This window comes from Aptenodytes forsteri, unplaced genomic scaffold, assembly GCF_000699145.1.
Source record: "Aptenodytes forsteri isolate BGI_AS27 unplaced genomic scaffold, ASM69914v1 Scaffold1, whole genome shotgun sequence".
NCBI classification, from domain to species: domain Eukaryota; kingdom Metazoa; phylum Chordata; class Aves; order Sphenisciformes; family Spheniscidae; genus Aptenodytes; species Aptenodytes forsteri.
Window position 1 is genome coordinate 4,539,197 of NW_008795035.1, and position 22,530 is coordinate 4,561,726.

The 22,530-nt window shown below is 36.6% G+C and overlaps 1 protein-coding gene across 1 annotated transcript in view; it reads left to right on the forward strand.

Moving 5' to 3' along the window:
• The window catches only part of EFL1 (elongation factor like GTPase 1), an 85,506-nt gene extending 64,733 nt beyond the window's left edge, over positions 1-20,773 (forward strand). The window contains exons 18-20 of the mRNA XM_009276546.2: positions 903-1,906; positions 6,829-7,013; positions 20,207-20,773. Of these exons, the coding sequence (XP_009274821.1) occupies positions 903-1,906; positions 6,829-7,013; positions 20,207-20,395 (1,378 nt within the window). The 3' untranslated portion in view covers positions 20,396-20,773. The remainder of the gene's footprint in view (positions 1-902; positions 1,907-6,828; positions 7,014-20,206) is intronic.
• The last annotated feature ends 1,757 nt before the right edge of the window (positions 20,774-22,530 follow it).

Here is a 22,530-nt window from a genome sequence, read left to right on the forward strand (position 1 = left end):
GGGGCTTTTTTCCCCTACATCAATCCTCCTTCTGCTTCTGTGCTGCAGTGCTAGTTTTATGCACATGGGCAGCACAGTATTGTGCACAGATTGGAATCTGCTGTGCCAGGAGTACGGAGGAAAACAGGAGTATCAGCTCTCCAAGCGCTTCTTGCTGCAGAGTACTTGATCTGAACCCACAAGGTTATAGAATCATGGCTCCACACTTTTGTAAAAAAGCCTGCTCAGCTTACCCAGTGCTCCACCTTTTCAGAGCATCTCACTCTAAGAACAGCTGTACTGGTTCAAATAGGGTGTCCCTCTTGCTCAGTATCGTATCTCCAGCAGCGTGGCCTAGAGCAGATGTCTGGGGAAGAGTAAAAACAGAGGAACTGTAATGCTTTTCTGGTCCTTAATTGTTTTCAGTTCAGGGACAGTTCAGGGCCTGTTGTGGTTTGGTTGTCGGTTAATCCTGGTCAGCCTTTCCCATGCCCTTCATGATTTTGTAGACTTCTATTGTATCCTTGAAACCTCTGAAGGCTACTTGTACTTTCATACCTTTGATCATCCTTATTCTCGTTTTCTTCTAGTTCTGTTGTATCTCGTTTGAGGGGAGAGAACAATAGCACGTAGTTTCCGAGATGTGGGTGAATCGGTGATTTACACAGAGGCACAGCAACGCTTTTTCTTTTATTTTCTTCAGTTTCTTTCCAAATATTTCTGAAGACATAAGAGGCAGTGCTTCTTTTTTGAAGTACATTATGCTTTTAAGAGTTTGAAGTGCATTATCTAGTAATCTCCGTTGCAATCAGATTTATTTATGAACATCTGTTCCATGTTAAGGCAATTGCCCTACCTCCCCCCCCCCCATTTTCAAAAGTATTGTTTTAATTTTAAAGTAATTTTTAAACTTTATTTTTTAGGTTTGCAAAGGTACAGATTAGTGTATCAGCACCTATTATACCATTCCGAGAGACAATAACAAGACCTCCAAAAGTTGATATGGTGAATGAAGAAATAGGAAAACAGCAGAAAGTTGCTGTCATACACCAAACAAAAGAGGACCAAAACAAAATTCCTGAAGGAATTCAGGTTGATTCAGATGGGCTTGTTACAATATCTACTCCAAATAAACAAGCTACTCTCAGCGTAAGAGCAATGCCGCTTCCTGAGGAGGTAACTCGACTTCTTGAAGAAAACAGTGACTTAATTAGAACTATGGAGCAACTCAACACATCTCTGAATGAAGATAAAAAAACCCATGAGATAAATAAGAAGACGCTCGATAGGATCAAGGAATTCAAACAAAAGTTGGAGCAAAATCTGCAGGGAAGAAAGTGGAGGAATGCTGTTGATCAGATCTGGTCATTTGGACCACGGAAGTGTGGGCCTAATATTTTGTTATATAATTTTGAGAACTATAAAAAGTCTGTGTGGCAGTGCCTTGGGAACGCTGTGAAAGAAGGAAGTAAATACAGAGACTTTGAGAACAGCATAGTAAGTGGATTTCAGCTGGCTACACTTTCAGGTCCCATGTGTGAAGAACCCCTCATGGGTGTTTGTTTTACAGTGGAAAAATGGGAAATGAATAAAGTTGGGGAGATGCTGTCAACTAGTAGTCAGGATCCAGGGGAATGTGGTGCCACAGAACATAAACAAAGTGAAGATACTACTCTAACAAGCAGTTGCACTGATGGACTTTACAGTGTGAATGAACACCAGGACAGCAGTCAAAGTGTTCCAAAATCACCTGAGAAAATTAGTAAACACAAGGAAGACATTTTACTTGCGGATTGTTATGGTCCCTTCTCTGGACAACTGATCGCCACCATGAAGGAAGCTTGTCGTTATGCTTTGCAAGCAAAACCACAGAGGCTTATGGCAGCCATGTACACATGTGAAATTATGGCTACGGCAGAAGTTTTAGGTAAGACAGACAAAATAAACCTTTGTCAAGAATTTGCTTTCTGAGTTCCAAGGTGAAGTTTTATAAATTAGACTGAATCAGAAAGTATAACTTGATTAAAAGTTTTGTCAGAAGTTTTTTATAGTTCTCCAGTAGATTTGTACAGTGACTCTCTGATACCTGTAGTATTTATACTATTCTGAATGAAAATTTAGCGTTCTTGCTTAGCTGAAACATATGCATAAATAGTAATGCTACACTTTTTTGGAAATGCAAGATACAAATTGTTGCCTTTTTATGAAATCTTTGTAATATCAACTTCAGTAAACATGAATACCAATATTGTGCCTCATAATTAAGCGTTAGTTCCATGAAGAGATGAGGAAACCTATCCTGTTTGTAAAATGAGTGCAGAATCTTAGTTTATGCCATTTCAAGATGTTTTAAGTTAATATAATAATATAGGAGTAAAATCAGGAAAAAGAGAGAATCTTAAAATAATGTTATATTGTTACAGTCCAGTTTGATAGATTTTTTTAATTTATTTTTTTTCTTAGTAGCATCTGCATCCTTCTGGTATGCAAGTTGCTCACTTTGCAAACCCAGTGCATACCAAATGTGTGTCACTTATATTACCTTACTACTTACACCTACTTAACCTTGTTTTTATGACCTACTTACAATACCTCTTAACTTACCCTAACATTTGTTCTTGGAGTTTTCCATGGGAGTTGCTTGCGTGCTGAATCTGACCCAATGCACCAAGATCATCTTTAAAACTAACTTCCATTGCATTTAAGCTATCAGCAAATTTACTTTGACTATACTACTTATGACAGAAATCATAGTATATCCCACATACAATAATTAAAGATGTGGTTATTTGTTGTAAAAATCTCAGCTGTTTTGCGCACAAGTGTAGTGATAGCAGTTATACAAAACAAATGGGTCTGAAGAGCAAAATTTATAACTGTTTGTAGTGAAAAGAAATGCATTTGAATGAGCAATTGTTTTGTACAGATGCATGATCCTGTTCTTTTCTGGAAGTACTCTTTAGTAGGCCTGGTAAAAGGTGTCCTGCGGTAAGCTTATTAGCACATTACCTTAAACTACAACTTACTATGACATAGAACTTCTGCATTTTAAACTCTCTAATTACTTTTTTAACATGTAAGAATGCCTATCAAAATTAGACATTGTAATGTTACACATTACTGTTCCAGGAGCACATGAGCACAATACTTCTGAATCTCTACGTCAAACTATAAGCAAGATACCAATTTTCAAACCACAAAAACACTGTCTAAATTGCTGGTTTCAAAAATGCCCACTACCAAAAAAGCATGATTGTTTATAGTGATGTAATTAACATGCATTGGCTCATCAGTTGTGCCATAAAACCAAATGGAAACATGGCTTTCTAATGCGCATATATATATTTAATGAGTGTAATTTAGGACTCAGACATGCAAGCAAATTAGTCCAGTCTAATGAATGTGAGTTGTGTGGTAATAACCATGGACCTGCACTTAGTTGATTACAAATTCATGGGTTTAATTTTTATTATGGAAGTTTAAGCTAATAAAATTTATCATCATTAGGGGAAGTGAAGAGTATGCATGCTATCCAGTAAGACTTGGCAGTTGACACATGATAAACAACTGGCTTCTGTAACTTTAATTCTTTCGGTTGGTCTTCCATATATTGATACCCAGTTGAGTTTAATATGCCTTCATATTATCTGATTGTTTCTAAGATGTTAGCTTCTGAGGAAGCTAGTTCTTTTATGTTAGTTGTCTCAGTATATAAAGCTTTTTCCATCAGACTTTTCTGACAATGAAAATGAACTGAACTGGAGCTGAGGAGCACGAAGAGAGGAACGCAAAAATGTGTTGCAAGCTTATACATGTCCAGTGTAACGGGCCTTAGTTTAGACTTGGGTCCCGTGTACACCTGATGTTTCCCAGTAGGTTAGACTTTGACATCTCATTCCTACAGTTAGTTCACTAGGAGAATCCATTTTTACACACTCCTGCTTTATGGAAGTTCTGTGTAAACTCCCAAAAGCTGAAGAATGTTCTGAACTAGTATCACATGTTTAATTATTATTAGCTTTTGCCTGTTGTTATTCCTACCTTTTGAGCTCTTCTTCCCTTCTCTCTTTTGTGTTCTGGAGACTGAAAGCTAGACTGTCTTTTCATTTTGCTGATGTCAGTGAAACTTAGTTGGGAAAGGACTTTACCAGACTCTGTTGTAGCTTTTGTTTTTGGATTTTGATAGCAATTGTTATGTCTTTATTTTTTTTTTTAAATAAAGTTATTAAAATTTCAGATCACAGCATTTTAGGGGGCAAGTCACATCAATTCATGGTGTTGTCCTTGGCTCAGTTGTGTAAGTGAAAACATGCAGAATCCAAAACAGAGGAGCAGCTCCTCCTTCCCTGTTTGCTAAGTTTATGGTGACCCCTAGGCTCTTGCAAATGGTGATCCTGTTGTCCTTCCACAGTATTTCTTTCCAGTATGAAGCTTCATTTTTTTTAGTGTGCAGGGAATACTGAAATTGTTTAGCATTTTCACTTGATGTACTGAAGTATCCTTCAGTAAAGTGGTGAACAGGACTTAAATATTTTAAGGAGCTGGACTTAATAAGTCTTTAAAGTGAGCCTGTTACGCACAGACTTATTCTGTATGTTGCAGCACCTTGAAGCTGTTTTTGAAGTAGTATCGTATTTTCAAAATGTTTTAACTATTTTGAATAGCAAGATCTTACAGTATTTCTTGGTGATTGATGCTGCTAAATCCATTCAACTAATTAGTGTAGAGGTAGAACCGGTATTTCTTCAGTATACTGCAGTCTGCCCATAGTGGTAAAGCTGAAGACCTTATATAACTTCTTTGTGATAGCATTAACCGAGACAGTACTCCAGGCTGCTTGGATGAAATACATGTAGCTAGAAACCATTTAGTAAGCTATAAATTGTCTTCTGGCTTTTATGTTTTCAAAGAATAATCTTCAGTGAATTACGGCCATAAAATATGTGCATCTAAAGTGCTTTGTGATAAATGTTACCTTACTTATCTCATTAATATGTGTGCAAAGTTTTCGAAGTCCTACTTAAAACAATTAGTAAAATAAATATTTTGAATTATAACATTAATAACCTATAAAGTGGTTTTGAACTTACTTGCTTTAACAAATGGCTTTAATATATACTGTGTGGTACATGCACAGTATATGTACAGTGACCATGATGTGATGCTCTTTTGCAATGTGTATGTTTAAGCTTGCATTTTGAAGCAGTTACTGAATTGTGAGCTGTGCTGAGATATGATCCTTTCATATCTGAGAATTTTCTGGACTCACTGAAGTTTCCATAGTCTTGAAATTGCTTAGTTATGTTAACAAAGGCAATACGTGCGTGGCAAACTCAGTGATTTATCTTCAGAATGCCTTAATCTTTTTGTGATTTTAAATATAGAATCTTAAGTATTTCCTCAATTTCCTCATGAGCAATAAGATGACTGTTGTCCATAGTAAAGGTGAAGTTCAGTCAGAGGAACAGTGAGGAGGTCCTGGTAAGGGCACGAGCAGATAAAATTACCAGTGATGGTAGAAAGAACACTTCAACATTTTATTAGAGAACGATAAACTCTGAAATGATTGGTGCTGAACTGATGCTTCGTTACCTGCATCTGACAGGAAGATTTAACTATACTAGCTGCATGCTCGTGCTGAATTTCCTGAACAGGGACCAGATTCTGTATTTAAAGAATAAAGGCAAATAAACCCACTCCCGACATTTCCTCTGGTGTCCCACAAAAGGCTTACAGTATATATGCAAATCAATGTACGTGGCTATAGTCTTTAATGATATCTTTCTGTCAAGTCAGAATAGGTGGCATGTGTTATGAAGGAATGCATATTTCTAATTATTTCCAGTAAGAGTCAGTTTTGCCCAGATGTTTAAAAGGTAGCAGTACGCATTTGTGTTTTTTCAGTGCAATATAATATAAAATATTTGAACCTCTTAGAAATTGGTATAAACTTGTTCTTCACTACAAGGTGCCTTTAAAGGTAATTTGTACAGCTAATACTTACTAACTCTTGACATTTGTAAATGAAGGCATTCCTAAAACACTTTTTCAGTGCATAGGTTTTCTTGTGTTTTTATTATCTTGATTAACACAAATGTATTTGCTAGTTTTTGTCTGTAGAATATTTAGCCCATAAGTTTGCAAAACATTTTAAAAAAATTAACTTAATGCCTACCGTAAAGTTGAACATGGGCGTTTTCACAGCTACTTTCATGATATACACTGTATTTCAATGGATTGACTGTTAATTTGGGAAAGAAAAATAAAAATTATCTATGACTAACTTAATCCTGAATTAATTAAAAAACTAATTGAACACATTAAACATAATAAATATGTAGTATTTCAGATGAACAAGTTTTCTGTGATTAGAATAGCACTGCAGTATCAGGGACAAGTACCATATAGGGATATGGTGATCCAAACAAACGTCTAAAGGTAGTTAAGATATGATTCCTGAAACACAGTAATATTTCGTAGTAATGTTTCTCAAATATTTGGCTGTAAGAAGTAAAGCAAGTTAGGCACATAATCTGGCAAACCGCCTTTTAAAAAATACCCATGTGATTGTATAAAATGCACTTAGTGCAAGCATTATCTAGATCCATACAGTAGTAATAATTTATTAAATGTTACTCATATGGTTCTGCACATTGTACTGGCAGAATTAATTGTTTGTTTGAATTTAATGGGTCCACTTAATTGATCCACTTACAGGGAAGAATTTTAGCCAAAGAAACTATGTATTTTACTTAATGCTGAAGTTTCCTAAATGAATATTTATGTATTTCTCTTCATGACGCAGAATATAAATATATTGGTAAGCTAATCAAAATTATGCCTTTGCAGGTCGTGTGTATGCTGTCTTGTCCAAAAGAGAAGGCAGAGTGTTACAAGAGGAGATGAAAGAGGGGACGGATGTGTTTATTATTAAGGCAGTCCTGCCAGTAGCAGAAAGCTTTGGTTTTGCTGATGAAATCAGGAAGAGAACTAGTGGCCTGGCCAGTCCGCAGCTGGTGTTCAGCCACTGGGAGGTAAAAATATCTATTCACTCCATCTGTTTTGGTGATCTATTTCCTGTAGATGTGGCAGACTGGAATAATAAGCGGAAAAGGTTAAGTTTTGGTCAAGACATTTGATTAATTCCTTTTTGAAATGAAGAGGGGAAAAAAGTAGCTTTGTATTAGTCTTATTTGCTTTTATAGATGTGCTGTTCAGAAATGTATTAATATTTTGTTTAGATGGGGATGCTTTTTTATTTCAATAGAAAGTAAGTCCTTTACAAATGGAAATGATTCTTCATAACTGTGTTTTCCTGAATTTTATGTGCCTTTTTAAATGAGTTCTCTGGTAAACTTGTTTAGGGAGTGGAAAAAAAAAACACCACAAAAAAACCCCAACCTACCACTAACAGAAAATGTAACAACAGATCTAATGCATGTGAAAGTTAACCTTTTAGGGGTTAGCAGGCACCTAGGGGTTTTTTTGTCCTTATATAGTCCAAGTCAACATATGTTTTCATACTTAAAGGCAAAGGGAATATATTTAATTCTTTCAAAATTAAGTCTGGTGATAGTAAGCAGAGGTGTCCTCAAAATCATTCCCTTTGATCATCTTTGTCATTAAAGAAATGAAGAGGTGAAAGTGAAGGTGTAAAGGAAATTGCAAGTGGGAGAGCTGGTAAGGAGTGTCATCAGCTGAGAGTGCACTGTATTTTGTTCCTATGATGTGGATAGTAGATCTTCAAGGAGAAATATAAAAAGCTGTAAATCTGAGTTCCTTGTTCAAGACAAACCAACCTGCACTGTAGGGCTCCTCGGAAGATTCTACTGAAGGAGCTAAAGATGGGTTCATGGGCAAGAGTCAGTGGGTATAAGCTTTTCACATTAAATTTTTAAAACAACTAAAGTTTACGTTTGGGGTTTTTCGGGGGGGGGGGGGGGGGGGTGTTTTTTTTTTTAGTCAGGTGTTTCTTCATTTGGTGTTAGGACCATAGAAACTTTTGGAAATGCATTAGAAAGTCTTTTTTTGTTTGTTTTTGTTTCATCTTCTGATTTATTTTGTGACCTCAAATGTCAAGTCTCTGAGTACAAACAACTACAGATTTTTGAGGTCAGTAATACTCCATGCAGTTGCCAGCTATGGTCCGTTTACCACTGTTTGTCTCCAAAGCATGTGCTGTTTTTTTCACGTGGTGTGGATTCTTCCTCGTTTCCTGTAGCTAAATTGTCCTAGTAGGTAGTAGCTGTTAAATACTTCACTAGCAGTATTTCTTTGTTGGTAATTGTTGTAACTGCCTCAGGAATTTTATGTGGATGCTAATGGAAAAGGAGCATTGCTGCAAACCAGCCGAGTCATGTGCTATCAAAAGAGTTGGGAATCCTTGAAACAGTACACTTGGAAAAGTACGTTATGTCTTCCTTGGCAATGGTACCTTACTGGTGTTAGAAGATGCAGTGGACCAGGGACTTCTCTCTCCTCCCTCAATATTAATACTGATTCATTTAATCCTCTTGTAACTAAGTCTGACTTCACAGAGAACCGCGGAAGGGAAAACCAGAGCTACACTGAATGAAAAAGAAAAAAAAGAAAAAGGGAAAAAAAAAAAGGCAACCTCTGATAGATGGTGTATGCACAAAAAAAAATAGATAAAGCAACAACTTTTTGATATAGGGATCTAGGTGTAAGCCAGTAACAGATTAGGTACCTCAAACCAATGAGTGTTGGCAGTATTGCATACAGTAGTTTTGTCAGTTTTGGATGTTCTCATCTGAAGTGCAGCTGGTGAGGTTTTGTGGCTTAACTGGTCTTTTGTCTGAATGGCCTCTGATGTCAGTGCCCTAAAAGAATATTAGTCAGAAGGACGTTAATTCCTGCTAACCGTTGTTTTGTGCCAGTTTCTTTAGGATTTGTAGCTACTGTGCTCCAATACTAAGCAAAAACATAAACCCCTTGTCTCTCTGACCTTCCCTTCTATCCCCAAACCTTGGCGTATATGGTCACTGTCAGATGTTACGAATTTCACATAAGAAAATGTTCACACATAATTATAGATATGCATAGGAGACGGAGATTTGAACAACTGGCAACATTTTCTAAAATTGACCCTCAGGAGAGATTATAATTGCAGCTAGTATGTTAAAATGTAGTGGTAGTAGGAAAAATGATTGTGTAAGCCAGTCACCTTTCCACCTGGCAAATCTGTTGGTGGGGAGGGCTGGGTTTTTTATCACATTGAAAGTCACGCTCACATATTTTTGTGACAAAATAAGCCTTTTACTAAGCTACTAGCAATGTTGGCTCTGTGCAGCAATGGCAGAGGGAGTGCATTCTACTCTCACATCATCAGCAGAATTGCTAAATAAATACAATTTTCAGAATCTCTAGTGGTGGTATGACAGAGAAGCCAGAAAAAATGGTTTTGTGTCTCAGATCATATGAGTTATTTGTAGAGCTTTTCTCTGTTTCTTTTTCTTTCTGTTTTCTGCTCAAACTAAAACAAAACCCCCAAATAAATAAAAAACTCTATCAGGTTTCATCAGGTATTAGGCATGACTTTGATAGTGCTACATTACTGATGAATTATGACGGTGTATGTATATACATGATAAACACCAGCATTTTATTTGCATCCCAATTATTTACTGTATCATTGTGTAAGATAATATGATGTGAACTCTGTCTACGTAATCTTACCCTATTTTTTCCTTAGTGCTAAAAATGGAAAGGGAGCGTGGTAGCTACTTGGTTTTGTTTTGCCTTTCCTATGGTACCGAGTGTATGGTTGCTACTTTCATTGCATACTATCCAAACCCCTCCATGGCATTCTGAATTAATTCTGTGCTAGTGGTGTTTTCTCAGTGTGCTTGGCTCATTAGCTGAGTACCTGGGACATGTATTTTTCTACACAGATTCCTTCTAACGTGTTGTTATCCCCATTTTATAGATAGTGAAATAGACACTTTTTGGTATTTTTAAACTTTTAAACACTTAATCTCATGGAAATCACATGTATAAAGTATGTTTAAAGAAATGAGGTTTGAATTAATTTTTTTTATTATTCTTATATTTCATTAATACGATCTGTAGACTATAAACACAGGAAGGTCAGTGATAGAGCCGATGTTTAAATGGAGCCATTTTGGTCTCTGTGGAAATGAAATTACCATTTTTTTTTCTTCAGTTAATGAATGTATTTTGTATAGTTCAGATTGCTCCAGCCCCAGGGGATGGAGCAATACACGTATCGAGGTCTATCTTGTCAGATACTCCTTTTTTATTAATTTCTTCTGTCATGCTTATACAATTTATTCCTGCCCGTAGAGGATGGCGCCAAATAACCATTAGTGGGAGCTTTCAGTTTGGTCCCAGTTTAAACAAATAAATTTTAAAAGTTAGTCAAGTATTTTTCTTTATCCCTAGGCAAATGTTAAGTGTATTGGGTTTACTTGGCCGTATTTTCTTAGATTTCAATATAAACTTTCTTCTGAATTCTTAGTTTAAAATATATAACTTTGGGATAATTATGAACTCCTTGTATTTTTTTAATCCTTGGATTAATAATACACCTTCAATTAGTGTATGTTTTTGCCTGAGCCTGTTTCCTTTGTTCTCTCTTGATTCTTTGCCGTTACATCTTTCACTCAGTCATGTCATTTTATCTTAATCGTAAGGTTCTTTGAACAAGAAGATATTTGTGGTTGCACAATGCTTAGAATAATGGAGCTCTAATCCCATTTGGGAAATCTGTGTTATAGTAAAAAATAATGAATGTGGCTCTATTCAGATGCTGATTGAATTCTCAGCAAGTGCGGAAATTGTCAAAGACATCTACTAGTTGTAAAGTTGTGAAATGTATAGTATTCCTGTTAACTCGCATTTTTTAAATTGCATAATGATTGGCTATTAGACACACTTTTATTCTTGGGGGGGCATGGGCAAACTGTAAACACATGTTTAATCTGAACATCTTTTCAGTATCTTTTTCAGTATCCCTTCTAAGTAGAATAGTGTCTAGAATGTGCTTTAGGGCTCTGGAGAAAGGTAAGAGAAGGACTGCATGTAATAAGTGGTAAGAATATGAGGTATTCTGAGTCTGGAAGTTTTATATTCTGAACTTGAATTCATTCCTTCCGAACCGTAAGTCATTTTACAACTCAGAAGATGAGGGCTTAATATAGAAGTTGCTGGATGAGATTGTTAGGCCTGCATTAAACAGGAAGCAGACTAAGGTACTGAGAGAGATTCTGAGAATCTGCGAATCTGTACTAGGTTTGAACTGTAACTTTACATACATCGTTGTGCCGGTGCCGGTTTAGGCATGTAAGTGAATTCTAGGAGGGACCTGGAGCCTTTCAAATGTCAAAAGCTCATTGTATTGGCCAGGATGTCTGAAGCTAATTAAAATAGTAAATAAAAGTGGTAGTGGTGTAGCTTTAATTTTCCCTCTCGATACGTGTTTCTTAAGCAATAGGAAAAAATGCAACAGCAGAGCCCACACGTCTCCTTTTTTCTTTCAAATTCCTGAATTCCTGTTTGTAGCTACTGACTGAAGTCAAGGCTAAAGCTCAGCTGTCACTGATTGAGACACAAACAAGGATGATGCTCTTGAGCCAAAATAAACTTGTATGAGTATATTTTATAACTAAATGTGTAAATGTTCATTATTATATGAATATATATATAAATTCATATATATATATGAATATAACAAAATTTATTGGAAGATGAGTTCTCATATCTGACTTCAGGCATTTTAAGGCCTCGGCTGTCCCCTTTATATATTGTGAATGGGATCTCTGAATTATGAAGTACTTTTGGATGCTCGTTTTACTTTGTAGGGAATCTACACTCCTAATACCTCTCTGTAGGTTAAACGTCTAAAGTTTGATTGCATGTTACTCTGTATCCCCTTAAACCTCCTGTCTCTAAAAGAAAATGAAAAGTTATGAACCTGATACTGTTTTGGATTTTTGAAGCTTTTGCAAGATGGCTATGGATACGAAATAAGTGAACTTTTCTGTTGGGTTTATAACTTGCATCTCTCTCACTTTGCGCTCTTTTTTCTTTTTTTTTTTTTTTTGTTAAATTGTATTTTTGGAAACCCTTTTAATTTACAATCGAGCTGTTGATACTTCTAAAGAATACAGAAATAAAATTGGGAGATTTTTTTCTAGTTAGTTATGAAGAAAGCAATCTGTTTTCACGCTGTCTTTTAAATGCCTGTATAAAAGTATATATAATAATCTTGAGAAGAAGGTATATTGTATTTATTTTTTTGATACATAAATTGATCTATAGTGATGCAAAGCAGCAGCGTTCTGTGAAGCCAAGATTTGACTACAAGGTACAATCAGTAAAAAGGGAGGGTGAAAATTAGTTGTTGGGTTTTTTTCTTTCAGGATGTCATACAGAGATTAGCTATTTATAAAATAAACAAGCTGGTACACAAAGTATTTGGTACAATGTGAAAGTTTGTGTTTTAACAAAATAACTGTGACTTGTTCTTATTTTGAGAACATTTATGTGTAGGTGCTTCTGTAAAATTCTTTAACATATTGTAGATACTTCTCCTCCCACCCTTTGCCACTTAATCCTCATCCCCAGCATGATGTTTCGTGCAAGTGTTTCAGGTGCTCAGCACTTCCCACAGTCGCTCAGTTCTCCTAGGCAGGAAAGGAGGTGATATCTGCTTTCCACTATGATGGAATAGGTGCAGCAAAATGGAGAAGCTGAATCTGCAGAGAGAATATTCTCTTCCTTTCTGAATGGGAAGCATTTGGGGCCTGTAAAGGCTTACAGAGGAATAAGATACCTGTTACAAAAGGGTTTTTCACTGAATAAAACCAGTAAGACCCCACAGTTGGTTAAACAACAACCAGACACAAACTTGTAGAATCTTTTATTGAGATTTTAAGTTGTGGTTTCTTTCAAGGGCAGGCAGAGATTCTGGCTGCTTTGAAGGCAGAATGGCAAAATTGGTAATAAGTTTTTACCTATTCTTCAATTGTATATTGCCAAGCAAAAATATTTCAACACTGTAGTACAGAAATCACTTCACAAATGGTATTCAGACTGCTCTACATTACAGGTTATGGCAGCTCGTAGTCATATGCTAGCATCACGGCGTTTTACCTGGGGTTGATGGAAAGCAGCTGTTGATGTGGAGATTGCTTTTGAAGTTGCCAGATGTCATCTTGCAACACCGCTCTAGGATCTATATGTTCTTTCACATGGAAGTAAGGAATGACTTACTGGAAAACTGCCTGTGCATCCAGGCACTAGCATGGTATGTGTTAAGCGGTAGTGCACTGCCACACTGCCAGCACTGCTTTCCTCACTCCGTAGCTGCTTGGGTTAAATACAGGAATTAGCCAGTCGCTCGCGTACCTCTGCATTACATTGTGTGTCATACTCAAGGAAGGCCTTCCTTACTGAGGTAATAGGTCTTTCTGGATCTGAGGTCACAGGAGGGGTGTAGTCAAGAAATCAGCCTCTATCTACTTTTGAGATTGTCATCTCCTCCCTGCTCCACATCCCAAAAATGTACGAGGCACTGTTTAGAGCCCACCCCAGTCCACCTGACCTCAGTCTTGCGGGGTACCCTGCCTGGTGGTCCCTGTTCTGGAAGCACACTGCCAGTATCCAGATGGCCTTGCACTGTTTGGTTATGCTCAGTGCAGAAGCACTTTTACAGCATTACCCAGCATATTACCAAAAACCCAGCAGGTAAGTTTTTCGGGGTCACATCTCACATAAACCTCTGCAAAGTTCTGTCATTTTACCTGAAAGGTAGAGGTAATTTCCATTTGACAGGGCTGCTTCAGACATCTAAGACATGCATATCAGCTGTACCCTTCTCGTTGCATAGTCTATGTCATTACTAAGTGATGGACACCATTTGAACTGTGAATGTTCTTGAATTATCTTTCTAGCATCAATTTTTCTAAGGTAGAAGGGATTCTGATACACTGAAGCCTGTATCATCTTTGAAATTGTGCATAATAGTTCTTTCGAAAGTTTTTTTGGAAAAAAGCTTCTGGCATAATGTTTTTCCTGGCATGCTAAGGGCTGCTTGCGGTAGTGCCCAATCACATTGAATTTAGTGGTTCTTGGGATTTCTTATTAAGCAGTTCACAAAGGCCGTAATGTTGCTTGCTGGTCTTAAAATCTTCATTGGACAGTGCAAGACTGCTCTTTCTATTCATGGTCCAACTAAAGCATTTTCCACACTGATGATACTTGGTTCAGAAGAAATGTTCTGTCCTCATCAGGCAGTAAGGACCAGTAGGGGAAATGCTACTAGGAACATGGCTGTGTTCCCAGATCTGCCTGACCTTTTGGGTGAACTAGGCAGATCCTTTCTGTTTGCTTTTGATGCTTCTCTCAACCTTGTTTTGCATAATTAGGCTGCCTTAGGCAGAGACTGTTTCATACCATCGTTTTGTGAAATACGCTAGACAATGGGACCCAGATCACTATTGGAGCCATCTGGGTGCCACTGAAATGCAAATAATAAATCATCCTCAAATTAAGGCTTAAAATTGCAAGTCCTCTTGAATTAGAAGTGATCTGTTCTAACTCAAATCTTATTGAAAAGTTTGATTAGCTTACATAATCATTTGGAGAATTTAATGTACACTGTCTTTCAGTATTAACATAGTACACTCATAGTATTTGTATTTTTATGGATTAATTATCACAGGTATTCAGATTATGTCTCTGATAAAGATACAGGCATTTATTGTTTGAATAATTAATGTGTAGGTTGTTAGGCTAAAAGAAAATGACAGCTGTTTTGCCTATGCTACTCTGCACGCTGTTACTAAACAAGTCTTACGAGACTTCATTGTTTGGGTGTGTTGGTTTGAATAGTTGTGATATTTAATGAAACATCTTGCTTTAGAATGATTTCTTTTTCTCAAGAATACTCTTGCACTTACAGTATTTGAAATAATCTATTTACTTCTTGTGAAATACCTAATCCCAGCTGACTTCATTATAAACACTGTTTTATTTATACCTAGAGTGGGCTCATAGTTCTGCAGTGAGCTATGGAACACAGTCTTCAGCATGTATTTGACTGGTTTTTTTCCTCTCTTTTTTTTTTTTAAGTATAATGGGATTCTAGTAATTTGCTTATAGTCATACTTTAAACAAATTATATCACCCAAGACTTTTATAAAGTAGGTCAATGAAGATACTGTTAAACAATACTATTAAGGAACATTTCCATCACTTAAGAATTGCATTTGCTATAACAGATTTAAGAACTGTATCAGCTGCTGTGCACTAATTCATTTTACTGTATTGCATTTTATATGGCTGCATTTAGAGAAGATGCTTGTTCTCTAACAGAGTAAATGCTAGTCCAGAGATCCACTACGCAAATCTTGATTTACAATTCACTTTTTAGAAGAAATTGTTTTCAGAAGAGGCTTGTGGATGTAGTGTAGAAATATTCGGCTGTGTTAACTAGGAAGCAGTAGCTGTCTTCCTGCTTGTCGTGCACACTTTGGAGGAGTAATCGTGTTCATTCTGGTCTGTTTGCAGTTAATGCTGCTGTTGCCCCATCAGATTATTCTGGTGCTGAATAATAAATAAGCATAGGCCAGTGGCTAGTTTATGCTGTTATAAAGAAAAATGAAGTCCTAGGAATGTTCATGAAGAAAAGATACACTGAATTTTCTAGATGTCAGATCACACACAGTAGTATGGTGGTATTTTAAAATACACTTTACCATAATGCTAACAGTACCATCACGTAATTGGCCTTACAGTGTCTTGCTCCTAATATTGGTTCCTCTTGACATCTTTTGTCTGCTAAACTTGGGGTATAAACAGTTTGGCTGTGATAATTTTCTTGTCACCCCTGCTCAGTGGTTCCCAGACACACATGGCACACGGGCAGAATGAGGGAAAGGCAGACTAAAGACCTTTGCTAGAAGGGTAACTGAATTGCTTGAGTCACTTAAAGATTTTCAGCTGTGAAAGGCATGATATTTTGAATTTCCAGTTCTGTTTTGCTTAAAGTTTTTGTTTAGGAGTGTAACTTTTTGAAAAAGCACTGTTAAGATGCTATCATATTTCTGTTTTTAAAATGAATCTTAGGCTATATGTTTTAGTTTTGCACTGAAAAATTAGTATGTGGAAACATCTGAATAATTTTAAATTAAAAGTGACATGCAGCATGGAATAAATAACATTTGTGGGTGTCTTTTCTGCTTTGATCCTGTGGATCTTCTAGGATCCACACTAAATACCCTCTGTTAAATAGCTACATCATATTCCAGAAGGATTGGTCCATTTAGAATCTAATTAATCATTTAGGACTTGATCCAGACAAAAACTCAATTTCTGTTACAGATTCCGGAGTCATCCCTATGCAGTTCCCATGAATGCAAACAATAGCTCAGGGTCTAAAAAGCTTCTCAGCTCCGATTCCAGGAAACCCAGACCCACCATTCTGACAGCTACTATTGTAAGCAAATTGATGACAATGCTTTTGGACCATTATACGGAAAGGTTTTTTTCCTTTTGCTTGCTTGCACTGTATTCACAGGGTATGGGGAATGATGGATGCCACCTGCTACATGCATTTGCTTTGATTCATTAATATGATGTGGATAGAAGAGGGACAGTCTAGTCTGTGCCCTCACCTTCACTTACAGAATCAGAACTTTTAAAAAAGAAAACTTCTTACTTTTTTTGTATTTCTGTCTCAGTAACACCTCTCTGTAGTTATATTAGGGTTACATTAATGTGGCTGTTTGCTGACTTCCTAGAGCAGATGCGCAGCTGATGCCCCAAGTTCCAGCTGACTCAATAGATCTGGCTTGCTCTTTCTCACTACTTACCATGGTGTGGTAATACAAATAGTGTGTTCTAATTGACCTCATCTTTTGCAGTGTGTCTGCACCATTTAGGTAGGTACGATCCTCTAACAGAAATTTTCAAATGCCACCATAACTTGCTCTAGAAGCAGTACGTAGTGTCTGAATTATTTAGACAGGTTGAGAAGCAAAGCTAGCCCCTGTGGGTACTGAGGTGGCTTTTGAAACCTAATTTATGTCGCTTTACAGTGCTGCTCTGCATCATGTGGCAGTACAGGGTTCACTCAGGATTCTGTAGCCCCGAGCTGCAGCAAGTTTGCAGGTTTACCCTTGCTGGCTACTAACTTGCTGGCTACTAACTTGCTGGCTACTAACTTGCTGGCTACTAACTTGCTGGCTACTATAAATACTAAAGAGTACATACATTGGAGCCTCCTGTTATGTCGGCTTTCCTGAGAGCTAAAGATACCTGTTGAAGCGTAAAGAATTATTATCAGTGGAAAAAGTATCCAGTGCAAAACTTCAGTTAACATTAGCAAAACAACTCTCTCATAAATTGTTGAAAGAGCCAGTCTGTCAAACCTGGGGATTTTCTTAAGCATCCATCACTACAGTATCTAAATATTTACATGTAGATTAGATCTGTAAGTTCAATTTTGTATACTTTTGGACTCCTCTGTTGTATTCATTCTTCAAGAACCACTGTTTCACTGTTTCTCTCTGGGCATAACTTCTGGGTGTTAGATTTCTTGCTAATGTAAAAAAAACTTCATCAAAGGGGATAGTAGCAGCCTTTTAAGTTATCATAGTTTGTAGCTGTATAATCTCCCTCAGCAGTACAGTCTGGAGCAAATCCATTGAGCACGAATCACCTTTTCTTATTCACGTGTTCTTGGACTTTGAAATTTTTGTTTGTTCAGCTCTTTAGCCAGATCACGAGTGGGGAAGTCCATGGTAGTTTTCCATCATTAACATGTTCAGTATGAACATCACTACAACTTCATCAAGTCAACATGCAAATTTTGTCCCCAGGTTGGAAAAAACCCAGTAGTCTTCACTGCCCCTTTTCTTTATTTCTAGTGCATAAAATAATGGTAAAACTTTCAAGCTCTCCAAGAGTGGGGAACCATTCATTCTTTTTTTATTGAGATAAGCTGTCAAGGAATCACCTTTAAGTTTCTAGGCATTGGTTCTAAGGCCCTGTACGAGACATCAGAACAGGTATGACTCAGGCAGATTCTTCTGCGGTTAGACAGTCCTTACTTTTATGTTAAAAATAAATGTAGAAACATGTGGAAAGCTAAGTTTCATACTGTTTATTTCTGAGCTCTCCTTGCTTTTGGTTTTCAGCCAGACAACCCTATGCATAGTCATTTCCCACCTAAATAATTGAGATTGGATGTCACCTTCAGCACATGAGTAATAAACCACTTAATTTACCAGGACTATGTATATACTTAACTGTAACAAAGTAGAACTATTTTTGTTGGTTTAGGGGCTTAACATAATATTTTGCGGGATTGAACCTACAATGTTACCTAATACAAAATAGCCATCTTCTGCTATAGTAATTTTCCTAACTCCCCATAAAGTGTAATTTGTTTGATGGTGTTAGGTGTTATTTAATATGAGGTATTAAATTAGGACTTTACAATTGTTGATGTTTCTGGGGAAAATTATCCAACTTAAGTCATCATTTTGAAATTCCTCTTCTTGCTAGTGTCTGTAACTTAAATAAGCTTTAAGAAATTTTGCTTGGTTTGAAGTATCGTATGGCAATTAAAAGTATTTTTCAGAAGGAAAAGTTTATAACAGAAGAAAAGGTTTATAATGCTAAGCTAAAATTGGTAGTTCAGGGAAGTTTGTTCTCTCCTTGCCAGTTATTAATGTTAGTGCTAATATTATATATTTCAGAAATTATTATGGTGTGATGTCTTCAATTATTGTCATAACTATCACGATTCTTACAGTAACTAATACTTGCCTGCACTCATTTTTTCCATGAGGATTTTGTTTAAGAAATTGACACAATATTACCTGTGGGTTTTTTAGTAAAAATATATTACTTGTAACTGCATCTTGTGAGGAAATCTACAATCATTTAAAAGTGAAATAAGTATTTTGAAATTTGCAACAGAACCCGAGTAACATAATGTGGTCAATTTTATCCCTTCCTAATGTTCACGTTTAGCATTCTTGGAAGGTGATCTTGTTATTTTTCACTAAGTTCCTTAATGCTCATCAACTACAGTATTTTTTTTCTCTGTTTTATGGTTAATTGTCCACTAATGGGAAGGAAAGTTAAATCTCAGGACTATAACCCTATACAATTTTGGTGGATCACCCAGACATCAGTTCACTAGGGAGCATTTCCCAGATTTGATTACACATATGCATTATATGAGCTTAAGATTTGACGATCACTCTTAATGACTTAGGAGTAATTTCTGGTGCCTGCAACAGTTTAACATATGAGTAGAACTGAGGTGGATTCTTAGGAGTTTAGGATTGAAAGGGGGTCTCCTTTTTCTTTAGGTCTTAAAATGTTTACTTGGAAACCTAAAACTTCTCAAAGTAATATAAGTCACTAACAGTAACGGAATAAATTGTTATCTTTGGCTAGCTAGTTAAGCATTAAGCCTAGAATTTGTGTGAAATCTACGTAGTCTAAAGGTAGAGGGTAAATATCTCTTTAGACTTTCTTGGGGAATTAAAAATGTTGTAGCTTTGCTGTGCAGGATGAAATGAGGAAAGGTTTTAAAGACTTTGCAAGATAACTACATCTGTGGCATACTCTCTGTGGTAGTCCGAGAAGTGTGGGGTATATAGGATGAACTGGGGATAAAGACATGTCCAGTTGTTCTCTGATCATGTTAGACGTGAAATCTCTTCTAGAGGAGGGCCCCTGAGATATTAAGCTGCAAGAACAGCTCAACTAAATACGTTAGCACCAGAAACAATGATTTTTAAACCATCTGTCCAACTCATAGGGACTGAATAACATAGGGCACAGAAATGAGCAGAAACCTTCAGTTCTTATAAATTCTGATAAAATTGTAGTGAGACAATATTCTAGATATGAAATTCCTTCTTGAAAACTGAGAATTTTCTGAACGCTATTTGGTATTGTTTGCTGACTGGCAATTGAATTTGCTTTTAAAAAAAATTTGTATGCAGATAAACGCAACTGAATTTGAAAAGCTATTGTGGGCTTCTTATGGCAAATGCCACATAGTGTATCTTAACTCTTGTGCTTAAATAGCTAATTACAAGCTTTCCAGAAAACTCTTACCTGTTCTACTTTCATATTGCTCTACTTCAGAGATTGATTACCTGAAATGTAATAATAAACCTTTGTACTACTTTACCTTTTTTTTTTTTTCCTCTTTTTATAGATCATTTCAAGTGACCCATTCTGGGTACCAACCACTGAGGAAGAATATTTGCACTTCGGGGAAAAGGCAGACTCAGAGAACCAGGCCCGCAAGTACATGAATGCAGTAAGAAAGCGAAAGGGACTTTATGTAGAAGAAAAAATTGTGGAGCATGCTGAAAAGCAAAGAACTCTCAGTAGAAATAAGTAGCTGTGTCTGCTTCCTTTCTCTCCTGACCCAGCTAAGTGCAGGTGGATTATTTTCTATGCAGCAGATTGAAAATTTCGTCTGGACTTTGTTCTTTGACACCACTTTTCTTACATGCTATAATGTCTGTGGCTTATGTTTTAATAAACTTAAGCCTTTCCAACTTTTATACAGAGAAAATAGTTTATTTATTTAAATAAAATACAGGCATATTCTTTGCAATTGGTCTCAATTTTTAAAACTTACTGCCCTATTGAACTTTCTGTTACAGGATTAGGAACTCCTAATTTAATTTTTCTTTCTGATTTATCAGATGTAATTACAGTTAGAGCTGGTTAGCTAGTTTGTTGCAAATAAACTATGCAGTGAATTTAGCTCCTTCATGTTTTTGACTCTGTTTTTTTAAATTTATTTTAATTTCTGTAAGGTATTTGTTACTTACCAGTACTTTCCATAGTTACCTATATGCAAATAGATGTAAGCCTACTAGGAGTTTCTAAACTATTTGTTTTACTCTGTTCCTCATGTAAGCAGTCATCTAAATCAGTAATGTGTCGTCTTTAAATCAGGGGGCAAAAATAGCACACGTGGAAGACTAAGCACAGCAAACCAAGCAAGATTTGTCTTTTTTCCCCTCCTTAGAACCCATCTTATTAAAAAGTTCATATGATTATCTGAAGCTGGGAGCTGCCATCTCTGAACTAGGCACACAGCTACCTCTGCCAATCCTGTGTGTGTTTACAGACCCTTGCAGAAATTTCTACCCGTTCAGCCTGTTGTCTTGAATTCAGTGAAGGGAAACACTTGGAAAAATACACAAAATGTCTTGCTGATTGCAGGTGTCTAGGATGCAGAAGGCTCCAAAATGAATCAGACCAAGACTAACAGGAAAAAAAGTCCTCACAGGGCGTAAGTTTTAGTTAAGAAAAATGGAAACCTTGAGTAGAAGGGAAACATGATGCATGAATTATCTTCTCATTTGGCTGCTTAGATTTGTAAAAGGAAAGGACAAGAATTCTAGAACGTTGAGACTGAATAGATAGGTGTCCTTGAAGAGTTTCTGATGTTTAGTTAAATGAATGGGAAATAAGTCCTTAAATCTTGTGCCAACTGACTTTCTGCTACCTCTTGTTTTTGCTAATTGCAAAGAGTTCTGTTTCAGATAACCATGCAAATGGGTTGTCCTTTTCTTTCCAGAATATAACCGTTTCTTTAATTTGTGATTGCCTTGTACTCCTTCAGCACCTACTTGATCTTTCTGAATAAATATTCTGTGTGTGTCAATTAATGCAGCAGGCAGAATTTACTCGTATCAGTTTTGCTTCTCATGGGAAAGAAAACTGTTACTTGTTTCACAAGTAGAATGATTTTGAATGCTTAACTTTTATTTTAAATAGCAGCCTTTTCTTTTCCAGCTTGTTTGCTTTCATTATGGAAAGATGTCCTTTTAAGACTGTGTTTATGAATTATTCAAGCAAATGAAATATTTGCCTTCCTTAGAAGGTTGTTCCATAAATTGCTGTTGTTTTGCAAGGGGCGTCTGCACAGCAGCCCTATTAGAGCTTGTACAAACATACTCGCGTAGCTTGGGCACTGCCAGCTGGTATAGCCATGGAAGGCATGGTATTTACTGCAGCCTGCAAAAAACAGTCAAGACATAAATGTTTGTGATGAGATCTTGGCTAATACAGCTACCCTGCTAGCTGAATGCAAGATAGAGTTAGGGATGTTTGGCCTGCAGTCACAAAGGTGCTTGAATAGATGAGGTAGAGATGGACAGGTTGGTCATTGTTATGACTGCATAATTGTTAACTGTAATCTATACTTGAGTAAGCAGGAAGAGCATTAACATAGATTTTTAAAAGATTTAACAATAGCATTCATATTTTTTTATGGCGTATTTTCAGATTGCATCTCAAAGATGATAATTAATTCAGGATGTTGCAACACTATTATTTGTAAAGAGCAAAAACTCCACTAACTACCAGAAGAAAATCAAACTAACCTGCAAGAAGTGCTAGCAGCGATATTTGAGACCTGTTTTCTTTAGTAACATCTACTAGTGGGAAGAGAATCTAATTGCTTATGTGCCATGAATCTCTAACCATTTTCTCTGGATTATTCAAAAAGTAACTTGA